This window comes from Rattus norvegicus, chromosome 13 (genome assembly GCF_036323735.1).
Source record: "Rattus norvegicus strain BN/NHsdMcwi chromosome 13, GRCr8, whole genome shotgun sequence".
NCBI lineage: Eukaryota > Metazoa > Chordata > Mammalia > Rodentia > Muridae > Rattus > Rattus norvegicus.
This window is the reverse complement of record NC_086031.1, coordinates 71,549,266-71,570,993: the sequence shown is the minus strand read 5'-3', so window position 1 is coordinate 71,570,993 and position 21,728 is coordinate 71,549,266. Positions and strand designations below refer to the sequence as shown.

The following is a 21,728-nucleotide window of genomic DNA, read 5'->3' as shown; positions in this document are numbered from 1 at the left end:
TATGTTAGGCTTCAGGCTAATATACTTTCTGTGTGACAGGCAAGGTCATCAAGGTCTATGTTTTAAATAGTTCTAGTGTGGCAAAACAGTATAATTAAAAACACGTACTCTCTGCTTCATTCTGAGTTTTAGATTTGTTAGCATATCCATGCAGATTTCCTCAGAAGTGCTAAGTTTTGGGATACTTAACCTGAACCAATTGACCTCTTTCTTAATACTGTCTGTGGCTTTTAGGCCACTGATTTGTCAAAGAAATTTATTATTTTTAACTTGAGCTTCATTCAGGTTGTAAGGACGTAGACAGAATGCAGTTGTATTCTTTGCTGAGGCATCCTGTCCCCTGTCCATTTCCAGTGAGTGCTCGTTCCTTTCCGGAGCCTGCTGGTCTGGGCCTCCACTCTGTTCCTTCCAGAGCTCTTCTCTAGTTAGCCTCCTCTAGAACGCCCACTTAGTTCTGGTGACGGTGCTCATTAGTTTTCCAGGCCAAAGTTCCAAACTCTTTACATTCCATCACCAAAACAGTTACATAGTCAGATTTATCACAGCATCAAACCCACTTTGGTACTGTTTTCTATCTTAGCTTCATTTCCTGTTGCTGTGATAAAACATCTACACAAAAGCCATTTTAAGGAGAAAGGACTTATTTGGCTCACAATTGTAGATTACAGTCTGTCACCGTGGGGGAAATCCAGGCTGTAGAAACTTGAAGCAGCCAGTCTTGTTAGATCCTGAGTCAGGAGCAGAGAGCAGTGAATTCTCTGCCCTGCTGAGCTCAGCTCACTTTCTCCATTCCTGCACAGTCTGGGACTTTCTGCTCCACTGGCCTTTTCAGGCCTCTCACTTCCCAGGCTCCAGCCCTTCTCATGGTGCCAAGCCAAGTTCTCTCTGAGACCCTTGGGTTCTGGGGCTTCTGCTGCAAATGAGGCTGTAACTTTACTAATGCTACTCCTGGATTCTCTGCAGAAACACCATCCTACCATGTGGTGCAAAGCTTCAGCTACTCCATAATCTCTTCATTCCTTCCACTCCCGTGCCATGTAGGGCACTCTTACACGATGTTCAGCTTCCAGCGTGAGATTCAGCCTTACCCCACTGTGGGTGGCCTCAAGGAAACACTTCCCAGAAGACTTTGCGTCAGTGATGCTGGACTCCTAGGAATCCCAGATTGTTCTTCAGACAGGTTTATCCTGTAGGTCCTTAATCCAGAATATTACGTGAACAGCCCCGCTAGTCTATGCTTTGTTGAAACTTTACACCCTAGACTGCCATTATCTACGTTTTCTTTCAGCATCCTTACTGTCTAAGCTGCCATAGAACAGCCCTGTAAGTTCTGAGCATCCAGTGGCTTTTCTAGCCCAAAGATCCAGAATCCTTCCCCATATCAACATGGTCAGGTCTGTCACAGCAACAGCCCTACTCTAATGATATGGTTTTGTTGTAGTTACTTGCTGTTGGGGTGATAGATAAATAATGTGACCAAAAGCAGCTCGTGGAGGAAAGGGTTTATTTTATTTTACAGACTGAGTGAAGTTGGGCAGGAACTCAAGGAAGAAAACTAGAGGCAGGAACTAAAGGTTTCCTACACAGCCCAGATCCATCTGCCCAGGGGTGGTGCCTCCCTCAGTGGTGGGCCCCATATGAATCATCAGTCAAAAATGCTTCACAGACATGCCCACAGGCCAGTCTGATGGAGACAGTTCTTTACTTAAGCTCCCTGTATTAAGTTGATAACCAGGACTAACCATTAACAACAAGTACACTGGCTTATGCCATCATTTAATAAATGGCATCCCTCTTTTCTGATATATGTAACCAGAGTATTTTGTTTCTCCTCATTTTAAAAGTTGCACGTTTAAATGCCTTGCATGATGTCATTTTGCTCAAAGCAACTTCATGAATAAGGATGGTGCCATGATCGTGTTGTAGCCATTGTAGATGTGTGAGTAGATGGTGATACTGATAATTGACAAGATTGTTTAACAGCACTTTGACAGTATCTGAATTGCTAAGTGACGTATAACTTCATTGTACACTGTTTTCTTTACCTCTTGTTAGAATTGCATAAAATCAGAATGTTTGAAGAGATATGCAAAAGAGTGACTTACGTAGGAACCCAGAAAACACAAACTCAATGTTAGTTTTCCAAATTTCTGGCTTTATATAGCATTTCTCCAACCAAGCTCGTGTGTGTGTGTGTGTGTGTGTACACGTGCGTATGTGTATGCATGCATGTTCATGTGGTGTGCCCATGTGCATGTGGACACCACAGGTGTCTTTACTCTCAGCTTATTTTTGAGCGATCCTACCACTGGATCTGGAGTTGATTAAAGTGTAGCTATTTAACCAGAAAACTCCATGGATCCTCTTACCCTGTGCCCTGCCTAGCCCTAGGGTTGTGAGTGTACACCCCACCTAGACGTTACATGGATGTTGAGATTCCAAGTTAGATCTGCATGTTTCTCTAGTGGACATTTTACCAGTCAACCAGCCTTTCAGCCCGAGTTCCTGTTTTTAAAGGCCTATCTATTTTTCTGTGTCATGGCTGTGAGACAATGTTTAAAGGCTGTGTTTTCTTCCATCTTGTCAGAAAAGTAGCAGCTCTGAGTCATTAAGTGAGAAGGGCTCTGAATTGAAGAAAAGCTTTGATGCTGTGGTATTTGACGTTCTTAAGGTTACGCCAGAAGAATACGCGGTAAGCTTTCTGTCTCTCGATTTCTAGTTTTTGCATGTAATTTACATCCATCATCATCGTCATAATTATTGAATTGGAATTTGTGGCCTCACAGATCTCCTCAGAGGAGGAGATGGATTTTTTAAAAGCTGGATCTAGGAATTGTTGGGGAATAGCACAGGAATGGCACGTGAGGGGTAAGGACAGCTTGCTTTCTGAAGGGTAACTGCTTGTTACTCCGTGACATAGAACAGAGAGATAAGAACTTGATCACTACTGTGCTGACTCCCAAGCACCTATTATCACAGCCACAGTAGTGTTTTGTTTTTTTGTTTGTTTGTTTGTTTGTTTTGTTTTTTACTGATTTGAAATTTAAAAATTGAGAACTGTGATTTCTCAACCATTGGAATATGAGTACTATAAAATTATCTAGAAAATCTTTTTAACTGACATAAGTGTTCATTTATTTAGGTTTTTTGATCTCTTTTTATTAGCTGGTCTTGAACGACTTTTACATTCCAAGAATATGTTTTTCCTTTCCCTTGTTTGGAGTATGTGTTTCCTTTCCCTGGTTTCTTCTAGTAGCAGTTGTTTATTCCATGCATTACTTAATTTGTGTGAGAAGCGTTCATACACTACGGTGCATATGTACTGGCCTGAGGCCACCTTAGAGCTGGCTCTTTGCCTCTGCCATGGGAAGCAGAGATTAAACTCAAGCTGCCAGTCTTCTGCTGAGAGAGCTGCTGAGCCATCTCATGGATGACAGTGCTAAAGTATGTCCCCTTCCCTGCCTTCCCTAGGAAGGAGATAACTAGGAGTTAAATCTAATGGCAAAAAGACTAAATTGTCTATTTTTTTAAGTCCTTAAAGGTTACGTGTTCAGTAATTTAGTGTAGAGCAGAAAGTTTATCTTATTTTGAATAAATTCTGTTTATTTGTATATTTCCATTTAACTAAACCAAACCAAACCTTTTTGTCTTTCAGGGTCAGATAACACTAATGGATGTTCCAGTGTTTAAAGCTATTCAGCCAGATGTAAGTAGTTTTAAGAATATTCCTTTGAAAACAATAAACCATAGTATCCTTTTTGTATTAATTATTGGATGTCTAAAGCTTGTAATGTCAGTTACCTATTGAGTCCTTAGAGACTCAGCTGCCAATCATCAAAGTGCATTCTTCAGTTGTAAATGGGACGTTTGAATCTCTTGGTTACTGAAGAAAGTAATAGCTTTACAGAAGTGTTTGGTGGTGGTGAGACTTTAATGGGAAGGTGAAAATTAGATATAACTTAGTAATCTTTCCATCTACCTTAATTTTGCAATATGACTTATTTTAGCATATTTAACTTTTAAAAATTATTGTGTGTGTTCATGTGTTGTAAGTGGTGTGGATGTATGTGTAGAGGTCAGAGAACAACTTTTATGAGGTCATGTGTGTGTTCATGTGTTGTAAGTGGTGTGGATGTGTGTGTAGAGGTCAGAGAACAACTTTTATGAGGTCATGTGTGTGTTCATGTGTTGTAAGTGGTGTGGATGTGTGTGTAGAGGTCAGAGAACAACTTTTATGAGCTCAGTTCTCTCCGCCTTCATGTGCCATTTGAACTCAGGGCCAGGCTAGGTGGTCCCTATGTCGGCACTTTAGAGGAGGACCACAAAACATATTTTTCTCCCAATAAAAAAAGAGACTTAATATTACATATCTACCTCCTCATTATAAGTGGGTGTGTGTGTGTTTATAGCTTATCATTTTTAAGGCCTGTGGATACTAATAATTTTGCTTCATTGATGAGGGAATAGTGAGAGTTAATCCTTTATACACAGCTGTCCTAGTTTATTTTGTATTGCTGTAACAAAATGCCTTGATGCTGGGTACCTTATATAGAGGAGGCTTATTTAGATAACAGTTCTCAGAGGCTGAAAGTTCAGAACCAGGAGGTATTATTTGTTGGGCTTTGAGTGGAGGCCTCTGGCTGCTTCACAATGTGGCAGGAAAGTAGAAAGGGACTGGCATGTGTAGCAGAGCCAAGCTCAGGAGGACGCCCACTCCTGAGAGCCACCTCACCCCTGCGTGCTCCCCTGTGCTATAAGATTTCCCTAAGACTCGGAGAGCCTCCCCCGTCTCCCTCACTGGAGACTCGGCACAGCCCCATACTTCAGAGATACATTGAGGTCCTATCTAAACTATAGTAATAGCTCAGTATTGACAGTGGGCTTAGATTCCGAAGACAGTTCTTGTGCTTAGTGAGTAAGAATATAAACTTGATTCTTGTCTCCCAAACAAAGCCATTTGATAATTCATTATTGGTTCTTTGGGAATAGTATGCAGTATGTGTTGTGTTATATGCAATCCGTAGTGACCCTGAATACTGTAGTAGCTAAGAAGTCCAGTACATCTGAGTGTGAACAGGCTGTGATGTCTTCCCATGTAGGCCACTTGCTGTGTTAGTATCTCAAGTTTGCGGCCCATCAAGGGAAGGGAGGGCTGGCTGCGTGACCTCTGGGCCCTGATTTCCATAAGCCCATGTTGTCCTCCTCTAACAATGCAGAGGGGCTAAAAAATAGAGTTGCTGGATTAATGGGAGACAGAGAAGAACCGTGTACTCTATAAATAACAGTAGATGGAGAATGATTGTTGTATTTAAATGATCAAAACAAAACCCCGTTTTTCTTGAGAAGCCCTTCGCGCCCCCCCCCCACCTTACTTCAGCAGTCTTCTAAGAATCATGAATCATTTTTTCTTTTGAACGAAATATATTTATTATTGCTCTTTCACCTGACTCATAACCCATGGAAATCTGTGGTTGTTTATTTAACCGTATATTATGTAGTAGCCACATTATACAATAAAAAGGAACAGGTGAAATCATTTGGTGATTTATTTAACTTCCAGTAGCCAAAATATTTCAGCTTGAAATCAGAATAAAATTTTTATTGAGTTATTTTATATTTTTCTTCAATGCTAAGTTTGTGGATTCCGAGTTTACCATTAGATGACTGCATTCTTTTACCTGGAGTGCCCTCTTTGAGGTGCTCTGAAATGTATGACTAGGAGCTTGGACATTGTATGCTCCATTGTTATTTTGAAGACATAGACTTCCATTTTAAGAGGATTTTCCCCCCCCTTGGGACATCAAACAACACTTTAAACTGTCAAGCTGATTCCCACTCACCCAGCCTTTTGAGACAGGGTGTTAGGTAGCCCAAACTAGCCTGGAACTTAGCACTGTGGACTCCTGGTCGTCACTGCTCTCCGTCTACGTGCGGTGACTTTAGGTTGTACCCAGTTCTGTTGGTTTTACCTTCATAAATCCCTAGTTCTCGGCTGTCAATCTAAGACGCCATCTTCTCTCCACTAAGTCACGGCGATGCTCTCACTTGATCTGTGTGTGTACTCCCCACTTTTCTGGTCACTGTGCCCAAAACCCAACAGAACCTACTTCCTGGAGGAAAGATTTGGGCTTGTGGTTTGAGAGAGAGTCTAGGCTGGTGGGAAAGCATGGTGGAATAGAGTGGTTAATACTCTGTGGGCCATAGAGCAGAGGAAGGGGTACGCTGGCACTCATCTGGTCTCCCCCTCAGACCATGGTATGGTGCTCCCCACATTCAGAGTGGGTCTTCCTTTTAGTTAATTACCGTTGGAAAACCCTCACAGACACACCTAGACACATGCCTCAGTTCCCTTTGACAATGCCTGTAAACCATTACAGGGAGCTTCCGATTTTTCTGACCCCTGAGGTCTGTTTTGTCAGGTAGCCATGGTAAGCAACATTGAGATGTGCTCATGTGACCTCTGCTCAAACCACCCCAGTAGTTTCACTTGCTTTGAAGATAAGCAGGATCGGAATCTCTTCATTGTTTTGCCCTCTTCTTGCTTCTAAGCACATTTTCTACTCTTTCTGGTCTAGCAAGATGACCTCCTTTCAGTCCTTCATCCCAAGCTCAGCCTGTCATGCTTAACTCCTTCTTTCACCTTGAGTTGTCTGGTAACGTTAGACTTCTTTGCTTTTCTGCAGACTCCTGACGCCTTTCTGATTTATACTTGTCATCTGACAGAACTGTTTACGTTGTGATGTAGTCAGTGTACCAAGTGTCTGTTGTGTGTCAGACGCTGCTTTAGTTGCTGGAGACGCAACAGTAAAACATGCACTGAAATTTGTTCCCAGATTGCATGTTCCAGTGAAGTGAGTTAAACAGTGTTGTGGGAAAAAGAAAGAGGAGGACAGGACAGGAGGTGTAGTGGGTTTCCATGTTGGATGATGTCATCAGGAAGACTCCACTGAGAAGCAGTCTTCAGGGAGGCGAGGCTGCACACTGTTGGTGTGTTTGGGGAAATGTGTTTTGGTGAGGAACCAGTGAGCAAAGGCTAGTGAATTACAACCCTGTAAACTGGGTCAAAGGGCTGTGCACAGACGAGGACTGGAGTGAGGCTGGGTGGGTGTGCTCCCCTGGAGACGTTTGTCTGATGAAGGTGGTAAGCCCTCAGGGAAGGTGTTTTTAATTATGTGTAAGTTTAATTATGTACCCTCTCTTGCACTAACAAAACAGGTCCTCTCTTCATCCGCAGTTGCTTTTTTATTTCTCCTCTTCTTTAACACTTGCACTGTCAGTTGCTATATGCTTTGCTGCAGCCTTTAATCGGTGTCCAGCACACAGTTCTAAATGCATTCTTTCATTTGTTTATCTTTATTTTTAAAATGGTGCTGGGGAGCAACCTCACGGCCTCACAGTGAGGCACCTCACCCTTATGCTAACGAAGGATATTCCCTCTCTCTCCCCTCCCTGCCCCTTCTCCCAACCCTGCCCCGCTCCACACACCCTGTGTCTTTAAAGGTGAAAGGGTTGGTTTTGTTTTTGTTCAATTTCTGAGGTTTAGTGCACCATGGCAGGGAAGGCATGGTAAAATGAAGTCATTTTTGTCAGGGTTGTCCAGAAAGTAGAGAAAGGGAAATGCCAGCACCTTACAAGTTTTTTTTAAAGATTTATTTATTTTTTTTTTGTGTGTGTTGCCTGCATATGTGTATCTGCAGCATGTCATGCAGTGCCTGTGGAGACGAGGATAGTGTTGGCGCTCCTGCTGCTGTAGATCATGTGGGTGCTGGTATCCAGCTGAGGCCTCTGCAAGAGCAGTAATGCTCTCAGCCACTTAGCCGTCTCTTTAGCCCATCTCGGTGTTTAAGTATTTCATTTCACATACACTTAGAATGACCAGTCAGAGGAGTCGCAGCTTTTGTCAGCTTTGCTGTTCATGAACTGTGCCGCTAATGTATTCATCTTTGACTTAAAAAAAAGTAGCTTAACCTGGCTGGGGGCTGGGAGCTGGGCAGTGGCAGTGGTGGTGGTGGTGGTGGTGGTGGTGGCCGTGGTGGGTGTCGGTGAGTGATGACTTGAAACTGACAAGTCTTTGAGTAAATCTCAGAAGTGGATGATTTGAGAACCAGAGCTCAGGTTATATGTAGATACGGCAGTCAGGAGAGCTTCTGTCAAAGCTACAGCTGTCTTCAGAAGTGGTAACAGTAGAGGGCCCATCACAAGTCACGTGCTTATGGATGGTCACCCATACAAAACTTATCTGGTTTACTGGCAAGAAACTTTGTTTCACTTAGTGGTGAATTGAAGCAGTAATTATTAACTATTTCCAGCTTCTTAAAACATTTGTAGCCATTTTTAGAAGTCTGTTCTTAGTGTTTCCTGATTTCTAAAAGTGACATTCTTTCTGTGAGCAGAGACTTTTGTTTTGTTCCCTTCTACTAATGTAGAATATTTTCAAGTTTCTTCCATAACACTAAATTTTCCAATACTGATTAAGGACAAAAAGTTAGCTGAGAGGCTTTATACAGTCATTAATTTTTAATACTTCTGGCACCAAGCTCTTATTAAATTTTTTCTTATATACATGGATCTGGTAGTTCTGACTTCTCTTTGGATCATGAAGAAAACTGATACACATCAAAGGCTCTCTCTCCATGCGTTATCTCAAGCTGAAGCTTTACCTGTACTCTAATAAAAGTTCTCCATTGGGTTGATTCCTGTTCTGTTGCTGTGGTAATATTCCATGACCAAGGCAATTTACAGAAGGAGTTTGTCTGGAACCTCTGGTTCCAGAGGGTCTACTACAGAGAGGGGAGATGGCAGCAGGCAAGGTGTGGCTGTTGGGTGGGAAGCTGAGGGCTCCTTATCTTGAACTGCAGGCACAAAGCCCAGAGAGCAGCCGAGCAGCTGTGAGGCTTTTACTCTCGGAGTGAGCCCCATACCACCTGAATGCCCCCCAGAACGGTACCACCAACTGGGAACCAAATATTCAAGTGCCTGAGGCTGTAGGGGACATTTATTACTGAAACCACCATATCCATCCTACTACATTCATAGGATTGGGGTAGTCTTGTCTGTTGTGATTCTCTGATGTTCGGCAAAGCTTGTGTTCTTCTGAATTCATTGTTGCATTTATTGTGGAGTAGAGTTTCTCTTCAGGGTGAGTTTTGTATTATTTGGTGTAGGGTGAGTTATGCCAGAAAGCTGGCTTAGAATCCAGTAGTGACTGTCTAGTATTTCCATAAGCCTTAATTAAGGGTTGAATTGTATTTGAAATCTGCGGTATAGTCATTACCCTGCCTCTTAGAAGTTTCTGTTGCTGTGATAAAAGAGCATTCTCAAGACCACTTAAGAAAGAAGGGGTTCTGGGGCTTAGGGTTCCAGAGAGAACCCATCACCAGCACGGTAGAAAGCCTGGGGCAAGCCAGCCTGCTGTTGCTGGGAGCTCGCATCCTGATCCACAAATGAAACAGAACACTCACTGGGAATAAATATCTGGACGCCTTTGAAGCCGTAAACCTTCCCCAGTGACAGGCCACCTCCGAATTCTTACCAAGTAGCCACCAACTAAGGGCCACATATTCAGATGCCCTGTGTGGACATTTCATTCAAACCACCACACAAGCTTCTCATGGATTCTTAAAAAGGACAAGGTTCGCCTAAAAGTTTTCTAACAAACATTACACTCGTGACAAAAACTCTACATTTTAATTCTAAGCAATCACAGAGCAAAACCATTTAGAAAAGGCAGTTCTGTCCCTTATATGCACTGCCCAATTCAGTCCAGTAGCCACAGGCTCAGTAGTCCAATCTGAAGGTCCTAATGAGTTTGGGATATTGTGGATTTTTTTCTATTTTTACATTAGGTACTTTCGGAAATTGGAAAACTTCAAATGTAAAACACTTCTTGCCTAAGCCTTTCATATAAGGCATATATAATTAACCTGTATAAAAATAAGGCATGATCCACTGGTAAAACTTCACTGTCACTGTGAATGTAAATTTATTTAAACCTTTTATAGTAGATTTAATAATATTTACTTTAGTATGGGACAATGCTGGATAGACCTGTTAGGTGCATTGTCTAGGTACAAGTAACCTAGAGGTGTGCTAAAGTATAATGAATGCAGGACTGGGGAGAAGGCTCAGTGGTCAAGAGCACTGGCTGCTCTCTTGCAGGTCCTGATTTCAATTCTTAACAACCACATGGTGGCTCACAACCTTATGTGATCTGGTGCCCTCTTCTGTCTGATATTCTCTTTTGTCATGCAGACATATATGCAAATAGAGTACTTATATATAAATTATAAATCTTTATATAGTGGAGGGCATGCATAAGTCCTATACAAATTAATTATTTTTATGTTTTTAATCGGCGGGAGATCCTAGAACTAGTCTTGTTAGATACTCAAAACTGCCTCAGTCTTGTTATTTACTAGGAGTAAGTATGGCTCATCTGTGTGGTTAGACACTCTGCAGATTGTGGGAAATGCTAGCTAAATTAGGGAAATCTTACTAGTTAATTAAGAATCTTATTAAAGAGAACCTGAAGAGACCTACCGGATAAACAGTTCTCTGTACCCAAATCCCGTGGGAGGGAGAGCTAAACCTTCAGAGAGGCAGACACGCCTGGGAAACCAGAAGAGACTGCACTCTGCACACATCTCTGACGCCAGAGGAAAACACCAAACGCCATCTGGAACCCTGGTGCACTGAAGCTCCCAGAAAGGGCGGCGCAGATCTTCCTAGTTGCTGCCGCCACGGAGAGCTCGTAGGCAACACCCCACGAGCAAACTTGAGCCTCGGAACCACAGGTAAGACCAACTTTTCTGCTGCAAGTGACCTGCCTGGTGAACTCCAGACACAGGGCCACAGGAACAGCTGAAGACCTGTAGATAGGAAAAACTACACGCCCGAAAGCAGAACACTCTGTCCCCATAACTGGCTGAAAGAAAACAGGAAAACAGGTCTACAGCACTTCTGACACACAGGCTTATAGGACAGTCTAGCCACTGTCAGAAATAGCAGAACAAAGTAACACTAGAGATAATCTGATGGTGAGAGGCAAGTGCAGGAACCCAAGCAACAGAAACCAAGACTACATGGCATCATCAGAGCCCAATTCTCCCACCGAAGCAAACACGGAATATCCAAACACACCAGAAAAGCAAGATCTAGTTTCAAAATCATATTTGATCATGATGCTGGAGGACTTCAAGAAAGACGTGAAGAACTCCCTTAGAGAAACACAGGAAAACATTAATAAACAAGTAGAAGCCTACAGAGAGGAATCGCAAAAATCCTGAAAGAATTCCAGGAAAACACAATCAAACAGTTGGAGGAATTAAAAATGGAAATAGAAGCAATCAAGAAAGAACACATGGAAACAACCCTGGATATAGAAAACCAAAAGAAGAGACAAGGAGCTGTAGATACAAGCTTCACCAACAGAATACAAGAGATGGAAGAGAGAATCTCAGGAGCAGAAGATTCCATAGAAATAATTGACTCAACTGTCAAAGATAATGTAAAGCGGAAAAAGCTACTGGTCCAAAACATACAGGAAATCCAGGACTCAATGAGAAGATCAAACCTAAGGATAATAGGTATAGAAGAGAATGAAGACTCCCAGCTCAAAGGACCAGTAAATATCTTCAACAAAATCATAGAAGAAAACTTCCCTAACCTAAAAAAAGAGATACCCATAGGCATACAAGAAGCCTACAGAACTCCAAATAGATTGGACCAGAAAAGAAACACCTCCCGTCACATCATAGTCAAAACACCAAACGCACAAAATAAAGAATATTAAAAGCAGTAAGGGAAAAAGGTCAAGTAACATATAAAGGCAGACCTATCAGAATCACACCAGACTTTTCGCCAGAAACTATGAAGGCCAGAAGATCCTGGACTGATGTCATACAGACCCTAAGAGAACACAAATGCCAGCCCAGATTACTGTATCCTGCAAAACTCTCAATTAACATAGATGGAGAAACCAAGATATTCCATGACAAAACCAAATTTACACAATATCTTTCTACAAATCCAGCACTACAAAGGATAATAAATGGTAAAGCCCAACATAAGGAGGCAAGCTATACCCTAGAAGAAGCAAGAAACTAATCCTCTTGGCAACAAAACAAAGAGAAGAAAAGCACACAAATATAACCTCATATCCAAATATGAATATAACAGGAAGCAATAATCACTATTCCTTAATATCTCTCAACATCAATGGCCTCAACTCCCCAATAAAAAGACATAGATTAACAAACTGGATACGCAACGAGGACCCTGCATTCTGCTGCCTACAGGAAACACGCCTCAGAGACAAAGACAGACACTACCTCAGAGTGAAAGGCTGGAAAACAACTTTCCAAGCAAATGGTCGGAAGAAGCAAGCTAGAGTAGCCATTCTAATATCAAATAAAATCAATTTTCAACTAAAAGTCATCAAAAAAGATAAGGAAGGACACTTCATATTCATCAAAGGAAAAATCCACTAAGATGAACTCTCAATCCTAAATATCTATGCCCCAAATACAAGGGCACCTACATACATAAAAGAAACCTTACTAAAGCTCAAAACACACATTGCACCTCACACAATAATAGTAGGAGATTTCAACACCCCACTCTCATCAATGGACAGATCATGGAAACAGAAATTAAACAGAGACATAGACAGACTAAGAGAAGTCATGAGCCAAATGGACTTAACAGATATTTATAGAACATTCTATCCTAAAGCAAAAGGATATACCTTCTTCTCAGCTTCTCATGGTACTTTCTCCAAAATTGACCATATAATTGGCCAAAAAACGGGCCTCAACAGGTACAGAAAGATAGAAATAATCCCATGCGTGCTATCAGACCACCACGGCCTAAAACTGGTCTTCAATAACAATAAGGGAAGAATGCCCACATATATGTGGAAATTGCTCTACTCAATGATAACCTGGTCAAGGAAGAAATAAAGAAAGAAATTAAAGACTTTTTAGAATTTAATGAAAATGAAGGTACAACATACCCAAACTTATGGGACACAATGAAAGCCGTGCTAAGAGGAAAACTCATAGTGCTGAGTGCCTGCAGAAAGAAACAGGAAAGAGCACATGTCAGCAGCTTGACAGCACACCTAAAAGCGCTAGAAGAAAAAGAAGCAAATACACCCAGGAGGAGTAGAAGGCAGGAAATAATCAAACTCAGAGCTGAAATCAACCAAGTAGAAACAAAAAGGACCATAGAAAGAATCAACAGAACCAAAAGTTGGTTCTTTGAGAAAATCAACAAGATAGATAAACCCTTAGCCAGACTAACGAGAGGACACAGAAAGTGTGTCCAAATTAACAAAATCAGAAATAAAAAGGGAGACATAACTACAGATTCAGAGGAAATTCAAAAAATCATCAGATCTTACTATAAAAGCCTATATTCAACAAAACTTGAAAATCTGCAGGAAATGGACAATTTCCTAGACAGATACCAGGTATCGAAGTTAAATCAGGAACAGATAAACCAGTTAAACAACGCCATAACTCCTAAGGAAATAGAAGCAGTCATTAAAGATCTCCCAACCAAAAAGAGCCCAGGTCCAGACGGGTTTAGTGCAGAATTCTATCAGACCTTCATAGAAGACCTCATACCAATACTATCCAAACCATTCCACAAAATTGAAACAGATGGAGCACTACCGAATTCCTTCTATGAAGCCACAATTACTCTTATACCTAAACCACACAAAGACCCAACAAAGAAAGAGAACTTCAGACCAATTTCCCTTATGAATATCGACGCAAAAATACTCAATAAAATTCTGGCAAACCGAATCCAAGAGCACATCAAAACAATCATCCACCATGATCAAGTAGGCTTCATCCTAGGCATGCAGGGATGGTTTAATATACGGAAAACCATCAACGTGATCCATTATACAAACAAACTGAAAGAACAAAACCACATGATCATTTCATTAGATGCTGAGAAAGCATTTGACAAAATTCAACACCCCTTCATGATAAAAGTCCTGGAAAGTATAGGAATTCAAGGCCCATACCTAAACATAGTAAAAGCCATATACAGCAAACCAGTTGCTAACATTAAACTAAATGGAGAGAAACTTGAAGCAATCCCACTAAAATCAGGGACTAGACAAGGCTGCCCACTCTCTCCCTACTTATTCAATATAGTTCTTGAAGTTCTAGCCAGAGCAATCAGACAACAAAAGGAGGTCAAGGGGATACAGATCGGAAAAGAAGAAGTCAAAATATCACTATTTGCAGATGATATGATAGTATATTTAAGTGATCCCAAAAGTTCCACCAGAGAACTACTAAAGCTGATAAACAACTTCAGCAAAGTGACTGGGTATAAAATTAACTCAAATAAATCAGTAGCCTTCCTCTACACAAAAGAGAAACAAGCCGAGAAAGAAATTAGGGAAACGACACCCTTCATTATAGATCCAAATAATATAAAGTACCTCGGTGTGACTTTAACCAAGCAAGTAAAAGATCTGTACAATAAGAACTTCAACTCAGGTGACAGCAAATGCTGGTGAGGATGCGGAGAAAGAGGAACACTCCTCCATTGTTGGTGGGATTGCAGACTGGTACAACCATTCTGGAAATCAATCTGGAGGTTCCTCAGAAAATTGGACATTGAACTGCCTGAGGGTCCAGCTATACCTCTCTTGGGCATATACCCAAAAGATGCCCCAACATATAAAAAAGACACGTGCTCCACTATGTTCATAGCAGCCTTATTTATAATAGCCAGAAGCTGGAAAGAACCCTTCAACAGGTACCCTTCAACAGAGGAATGGATACAGAAAATGTGGTACATCTACACAATGGAATATTACTCAGCTATCAAAAACAATGACTTTATGAAATTCGTAGGCAAATGGTTGGAACTGGGAAATATCATCCTGAGTGAGGTAACCCAATCACAGAAAAACACACATGGTATGCACTCATTGATAAGTGGCTATTAGCCCAAATGCTTGAATTACCCTAGATGCCTAGAACAAATGAAACTCAAGACGGATGATCAAAATGTGAATGCTTCACTCCTTCTTTAAAAGGGGAACAAGAATACCCTTGGCAGGGAATAGAGAGGCAAAGATTAAAACAGACACAGAAGGAACACCCATTCAGAGCCTGCCCCACATGTGCCCCATACATATACAGCCATCCAATTAGACAAGATGGATGAAGCAAAGAAGTGCAGGCCGACAGGAGCCAGATGTAGATCGCTCCTGAGAGACACAGCCAGAATACAGCAAATACAGAGGCGAATGCCAGCAGCAAACCACTGAACTGAGAATAGGACCCCCGTTGAAGGAATCAGAGAAAGAACTGGAAGAGCTCGAAGGGGCTCGAGACCCCATATGTACAACAATGCCAAGCAACCAGAGCTTCCAGGGACTAAGCCACTACCTAAAGACTATACATGGACTGACCCTGGACTCTGACCTCATAGGTAGCAATGAATATCCTAGTAAGAGCACCAGTGGAAGGGGAAGCCCTGGCTCCTGCTAAGACTGAACCCCCAGTGAACTAGATTGTTGGGGGGAGGGCGGCAGTGGGGGGAGGATGGGGAGGGGAACACTCACAAAGAAGGGGAGGGGGGAGGGGGATGTTTGCCCGGAAACCGGGAAAGGGAATAACACTTGAAATGTATATAAGAAATACTCAAGTTAATAAAAAAAAAAGAATCTTATTAAAATATTTCTGAAATAGTATTAAAATATTATCCTTTGAGACATTTCTTGTAGGATGTGTAAAAGGCTTTCTCTGCAAATATTTTTATGTCTGCCAAAAGAGTATAATTTTAGCAACACACAAAATTTTAAAAAAATCTCCTGTTTAGTTAAAATATTCATTGCATTAAAATGTAAGCAGGTCATGGGCTTAGAGAGTGGGAGCTGTGGACTATCGTATGTTAGAATAGCAAGGAGCTCTGTTAGAAGCACGATGCAGCTGTCAGTGTGTGTCTGCTGTGCTTAACTTGAGCTTCTTAGGATGGTCAGGTTCCCAATGGGACCAGGAAAGGCAAAGAAGAAAAGTTGTTTTGGCATTTGCTTCTGTGGAAGCAGAAAATAGCTTCTGTCTTTATCCCTCATCTCACTAGCGGGGCAGCACCAACTTCCCAACGTGTTGGGAAGAGGGAGGGAAGGCCTGAGTACATTAGCAAAGAGAGCCTTAACCCTGGTTGGGGTTTTGTCTTTATTTTTATTAAAAATGCAAAGGTGCTGAGTGCAATTGCATCCGTATAACTGGGTACAAGTGGATGTCCTGTCTCTTTAAAGCTTCCACTCACTCTGAACACAGAGCTTCCTCACCAACAGTTAACCTTCTCATGGACCCCCTCTGTCCTAGTCGCTTCCCTCACCCCAGTCTTTGAGATCCCACTGATTCTTTCTTCCCTCGAGCTCTATCTACATGCTGGTCTATATTGGCCTTTTCTCTTCTTCTGTCTATAGGTAACCCTACATCATCACCCTTAGAGCAGTCCTTTTAAGAGTGTTGGAACCTACAAGACGTAAGAGAAGCTGTGACTCCTGTGAATTGAGTCATTCTCTCATAGGGTAGGTAGCCATCAGTTGTGGGGTTTTGCCCTCCCTGTGCTTCTGAAATAAATGCAACTGAAAATTGATCTTGATAGGTAATGATTCACAGTGAGTCCATGCCTGTTCTGAAATTCATTTTGGTATCTATTATGATTGTTTTACATATTTGAAGATTGTCTTTCCTGGCTATGCTTAAGATGGCAAGTTGAGCACACTGGATGGAATGTTGTGTTTCGAGGCTGATGGGGAGGAGGGGGTGCGGGGGTACTTACTTACACGCGAACAGTCCTGTCTGTTCTTACACTAGACCCTTAAAAAGTGTTGAGTCATTGACTCACTTCAGTTTTGGGGTGTTCGTGTGAGGTACATTAGTACAGGTTTCTGTGTGACCAACGCATCAGTATAAAGATGACAGAGCAAAATACACTTCTTGCGTGATACTATATTAATATTTGTAGGAAGATCCTAGAGTCTGAAACAAAAAGAGAGAAGAGACCAGAGGGAAGTTTTAAATTTTCTGTTTTGCTCCAAGAGCTCAGATAATTGTAGTTTGTAAAGTGAACTAACAGCATCTAGATTAAAGAAAGAACAACCGAGGGAATTGTTGCATGCAGAGTAACCGACCCCGGCTTTCCTGACTGAGCTTCCCTCAACCACCAAGTAGCCTTTGGAATATTTCAGGTTGTTTATTCAGAATAACCCCAGCTGTGTGAGTTATAAGAGTGGTTCTGAAAGGTGTTCTTTTGGAAGGAAGAGAGAGAAGAGAAAGAATGGAAGAAAAGAAAAGAAAACATTTGCAGGTTATTATAGTGCCTGTTTATAATCCTAGCATTTGGAAAGCCGAGGCAGGAGGATTGCAGTGAGTTCAAGGCCAGCCTGGGCTATATATAGCAAGACTTCATCTCACAAATGCTGTTTTTCAAATTGATCTGCATTAACGAAGTAAGTTAGGAAATGCTGTCGGAGCAGAGGCTCCCTGTCTGGGATCCCAGTACTGCCGGGGGGGGGGGGGGGGGGACGACGACAGACAGACAGACAGACAGACAGAGAGAGCACGAGCGGGCCAGTACACATGGCTGGAGGCCACAGGTCAATGGTAGATACCCTCCTCTTTGCTCTGCACTTTGTGTTTTGAAGACTTTTTTTTAAATGTGTATGGGTCTTTTGTCTGTGCACCATGTACACGGAGGCCAGAAAGAGGGTGTCCCTGGAACTGACTGTTACCCAGCATGTGGGTGCTGGAAACTGAACCAGGTCCTCCGCAAGATCAGCAAGTGCTATTTTCTGCTGAGCCATCCCTAGCCCTGCACTTTACTACTATTTTTGAATAGGTGCGTCCTGCAGTGCCTACCTGGGAACTGGGCATTGAACTGGGGTCCTCAGGATGGCATGGCATTCGTTTACACTGAGCCATCTTCCCAGCCATGTATCCATTAACAGTGTTCCTCAAAACGAGGGAACTTGTTTTCTCACAGAGAAATTAGGGGGCTGTTGAGAGGTAAGGTAAAGCAGGGCAAAATTGTCTTTCCGTCCAGGCAACTATGAATGCAGGCCAGCATTTAAGAAGAAAGTGGGGAGTCCTAATACAGTTCCAGCTTTGTAGTCCATTAAATAGATTTTTTCCACCTTTTAAACACTGTGGATTTTAGATAACTATAAAACATAGGAAGTTGTAGAAAATAGTACAGATTCTAAAGATTTATAGAAAATTGCAAAACCTGTACAGAGAAATCTTCCGTACCTTTTACCTGGTTTCTCCTGTGATGTTTGTGCCATGTTTGTTCGTGTAGTTCTGTGATGTTTTATTATGCATGCAGATCTGTACTGCCTTACATACTGGAAACGACTCTTCCTCGGAGCCGCCCTCCCCCTGCCCATTTTAAGTCACAGCTGTTGCCCTACCTGCGCCCCCACCCTCATCCTGACTTCTTGACCCTTTTCTCCTCCCTCTTGATATTTCTGACTTCTTCTCTTGGCTCTTCCTAAGATCCCAGGATTACTCTTTACTTTTAATCAGTGGGTTTCCAATTATGGTTTTTTCCTATGGCAGTTTGCTCGGTTGAAGATCTGTTTTTCTTTATTGGCGTTGAGAAATGAACTCAGGGCCTCACTAGTATTAGACATAAGCTCAGCCACCAAGCTACCTCCCTCCCTCCCCCCCCCCCTCTCTCTCTCTGTATGTGTGTGTGTTGCACATGCACGCACATATAGGTGTGTGAATGCTACGAGCACTTGTGGAGGTCAGAGGACAACTTGCGGGCTCTTCAGATCCTGTGAGATTGAGTTCTGGTCAGGCAGCAAGCAGATTTAGTCACTGTTTTGAGCCTGTGTCTACCACTCTCTGAGAATGAGCACACACAGCAGCACCTCTGAGGGTCGTTCCTGTCTGAAAAGGGTCTCCAGTCTTCCTTATTTTGGTTTTATTTTGCTGATTGTAGAATTCTAGACCTTTGAAGGTGTGGCTTTCAGTTGCCTAATAGCATTCTCTGAAGATAATTTGTACTTTAAAAAAAATGAACATGAGATTTTGTTGTTGTTATTGTTGTTGTTATTGTTTTTAATCTCTTTGTCTACAGGATCCTGCTTTCTTTAATTTAAAACATTTTTTGCTTCTATGCTTTGGCTTCTCTTCCACATACTTCATCTGTGTACTAAGCCATAGGAAGGTCAGTTGTTATCTTTAAGTTCTTGGCCATTTTCTTGTATTGCTATTTTCTTGCATCTCAGGGTTCTTGTTATTTAGATGTTAACACATAAATTCTTACTTAACACCCAGTTAGTATCTTTGTGGATTTTGCCAAGTGGGAACAAAACTGATAGAATGAATCTGTCTGTCCGTCCATCTATCCATTCATCAAATCCATCTACATCTAGAAAAGGCATTTGTCAGAATGACTTACAGGCAGTGGTCCAGTAGCTGTCTACCAACAGAAGTTCCAAGAATCCACTAGTGGTTCAGACCATGAGGCCAGATGTCTCAGCTGGTTTTCAGTAAAACACTGGAATCCTAAAGAAGCAGGCTCTAATGCCACTGAAGGAATGGATTTGCCAGTGGGAGTGAGGGCAAGCAGGAAAGAGCAGACGCTTCCTTCCTCCATGTCCTGAATATAGGCTTCCACCAGAAGGTGTGGCCTGGATTAAAGGTGGATCTTCCCACCTCGGAGATCTGGATTAAAGGTGGGTCTTCCACATCAAATGATTTAATTGGGAAAGTGCCTCATAGGTATACCTAGGTCCTTAGGTTTTAGTTGATTCCAGATGTTGACAACCAAGAATAGACATCATAGATCCTCCCCTTGTCTATTTGACTCACAGACAGCTTATTTCATGCTCCATTTCCAAATTAAAATAACCAGGTAATAATTATGCCTAACATGATATAAATATCCTACATACAACTGCAAAGTCTTTATAATTTTAGAATTATGTGGTATTGTCCTTGAGGGGACATTCTTTTAGTATCTCAAAAATTAAATACAGTAAATGCTGATTCTCTCCTAACTGATGCTTACACTGCATGATAAAGAAATCACGGAAAATACAGAATAAGCTGCATAATACGTTTTGAACAGAATATGGCAGGTATAATAAATTTTCTCATCTATTAAAGGGTAATGATGGCCTATTTTTTTCTCAGATTTCTTTTGTTGCCTACTCAAAGGGTTTTCTTTTTTTGTTATGGGTCTTTTCTCTGATGGTTTTTGCTATATTATAGAACCTCTCTGATAGACCTAAAATTTATAGACAGAAACTCTCCTTTAAAATCAGATGAACTCAGTTCTACTAGCACACATGTGACAGAACATTTTGAATGGTGGAGTATACTACCCACAGGGGTGTGCTTCATTTACATCAGTATGATATGGAGATGATAATCATAATTTTGAAGCAGCGAGGCAAAAGTGACATCTTTGAGCTATCTGTACCAGTTTTAAGTGTAGTTTCTTTTGTATCACAAAGAGTACATATATTGTTCCGTACTTTGCAGCCTATGTTTATAATTATGAAGGATTCAGTTATTTTTATTTTATGTGGATGGGTGTTTTGCCTGAAACCACATCTGTGTAGCTTTTGAGTGTGTGGTGCCCACAGAGGCCAGAAGAGGGCACTGGAATTGAATTTACAGACAGCTATGAGCCACCATGGAGGTACTGGTTAATCAAACCCTGGTCCTCTGTAAGATCAACAAGTGTTCAACGGTTGTTTGTTTGTTTGTTTGTTTGTTTAAATACAAGATCTTGAGCCATTTTATTTCTATTCTTTTAGACCATTAAGGTGATCAAGAACTTCCTTATTAGAGGGGTTGGGGATTTAACTCAGTGGTAGAGCGCTTGCCTAGGAAGCACAAGGCCCTGGGTTCGGTCCCCAGCTCTGGAAAAAAAAAAAAAAGAACTTCCTTATTAAACAGGTTTCTTCAAATATCTGAAATCAACAACTGTCAGGTCAAAGAATGAGATGTTTTAAAACGATTAATTGTGGGGCTGAGAGTTGGCTCAGTGAGACCAGACTCTGAATTCCTACCGGTCATGTGAAAGATCAGACTGGACTGTCTGTACACCTGAGCACTTGGTGGGGCATGGCTAAAGGGACAGATGGACCCTGGGGTGGCTGCGGATGGCTGGCTATGGCCAGTTCCAGGTTCAGTGAGAAACCATCTCAAAAACTGAGGTGGAGAGTGACTGAGAAAAGCACCCAATGTTGGCCTCTGCACTATACATCCACCTGTCCATAGCAAGCCCAAAGCACATGCATATGTGTATGTCACACCATATACTGTACAGAGGAAGAAAGAACAAGCTACTTGGAATGGCTCTGATGATTGAATAGGTTTGAGAGTCAGCAGTGTTTATTATGTATTATGAGATAATCAACGAGAGGGCACTACATCATACTCTGACTAAGAAATAAAGGTTTGTTTATATTCTTTTAGATAATAATTTCATGTATATATTTTAATTTGTTTTAGCTTTTACAGAATAATTAGTATTAGGTAGTCCTATTGGCTGTTCCAGAAAAGAATATACACAGGTCCCCCCCCCCACCCCCCACCCCCGGAGCCGAGGACCGAACCCAAGGCCTTGAGCTTGCTAGGCAAGCACTCTACCACTGAGCTAAATCCCCAACCCCTATACACAGTCTTTACTGTTTAAATTCCCTGTTATAAGAAAATGAG

General features: G+C 41.7%; 1 protein-coding gene across 17 annotated transcripts in view; it reads left to right on the top strand.

Annotated features, from left to right (window-relative positions):
* Ralgps2 (Ral GEF with PH domain and SH3 binding motif 2) overlaps nt 1–21,728 on the top strand; it is a 179,957-nt gene that overhangs the window by 83,798 nt on the left and 74,431 nt on the right. For 16 of the 17 annotated variants that reach the window (XM_039090756.2, XM_063272338.1, XM_039090753.2 and 13 more), the window contains 2 exons: nt 2,588–2,692; nt 3,656–3,706. In XM_039090756.2, coding sequence (XP_038946684.1) covers nt 2,588–2,692; nt 3,656–3,706 — 156 coding nt within the window. Of the gene's footprint in view, nt 1–2,587; nt 2,693–3,655; nt 3,707–16,468; nt 16,574–21,728 lie in introns of those variants that run through there. The other variant, XM_039090761.2, reaches the window with a different exon arrangement.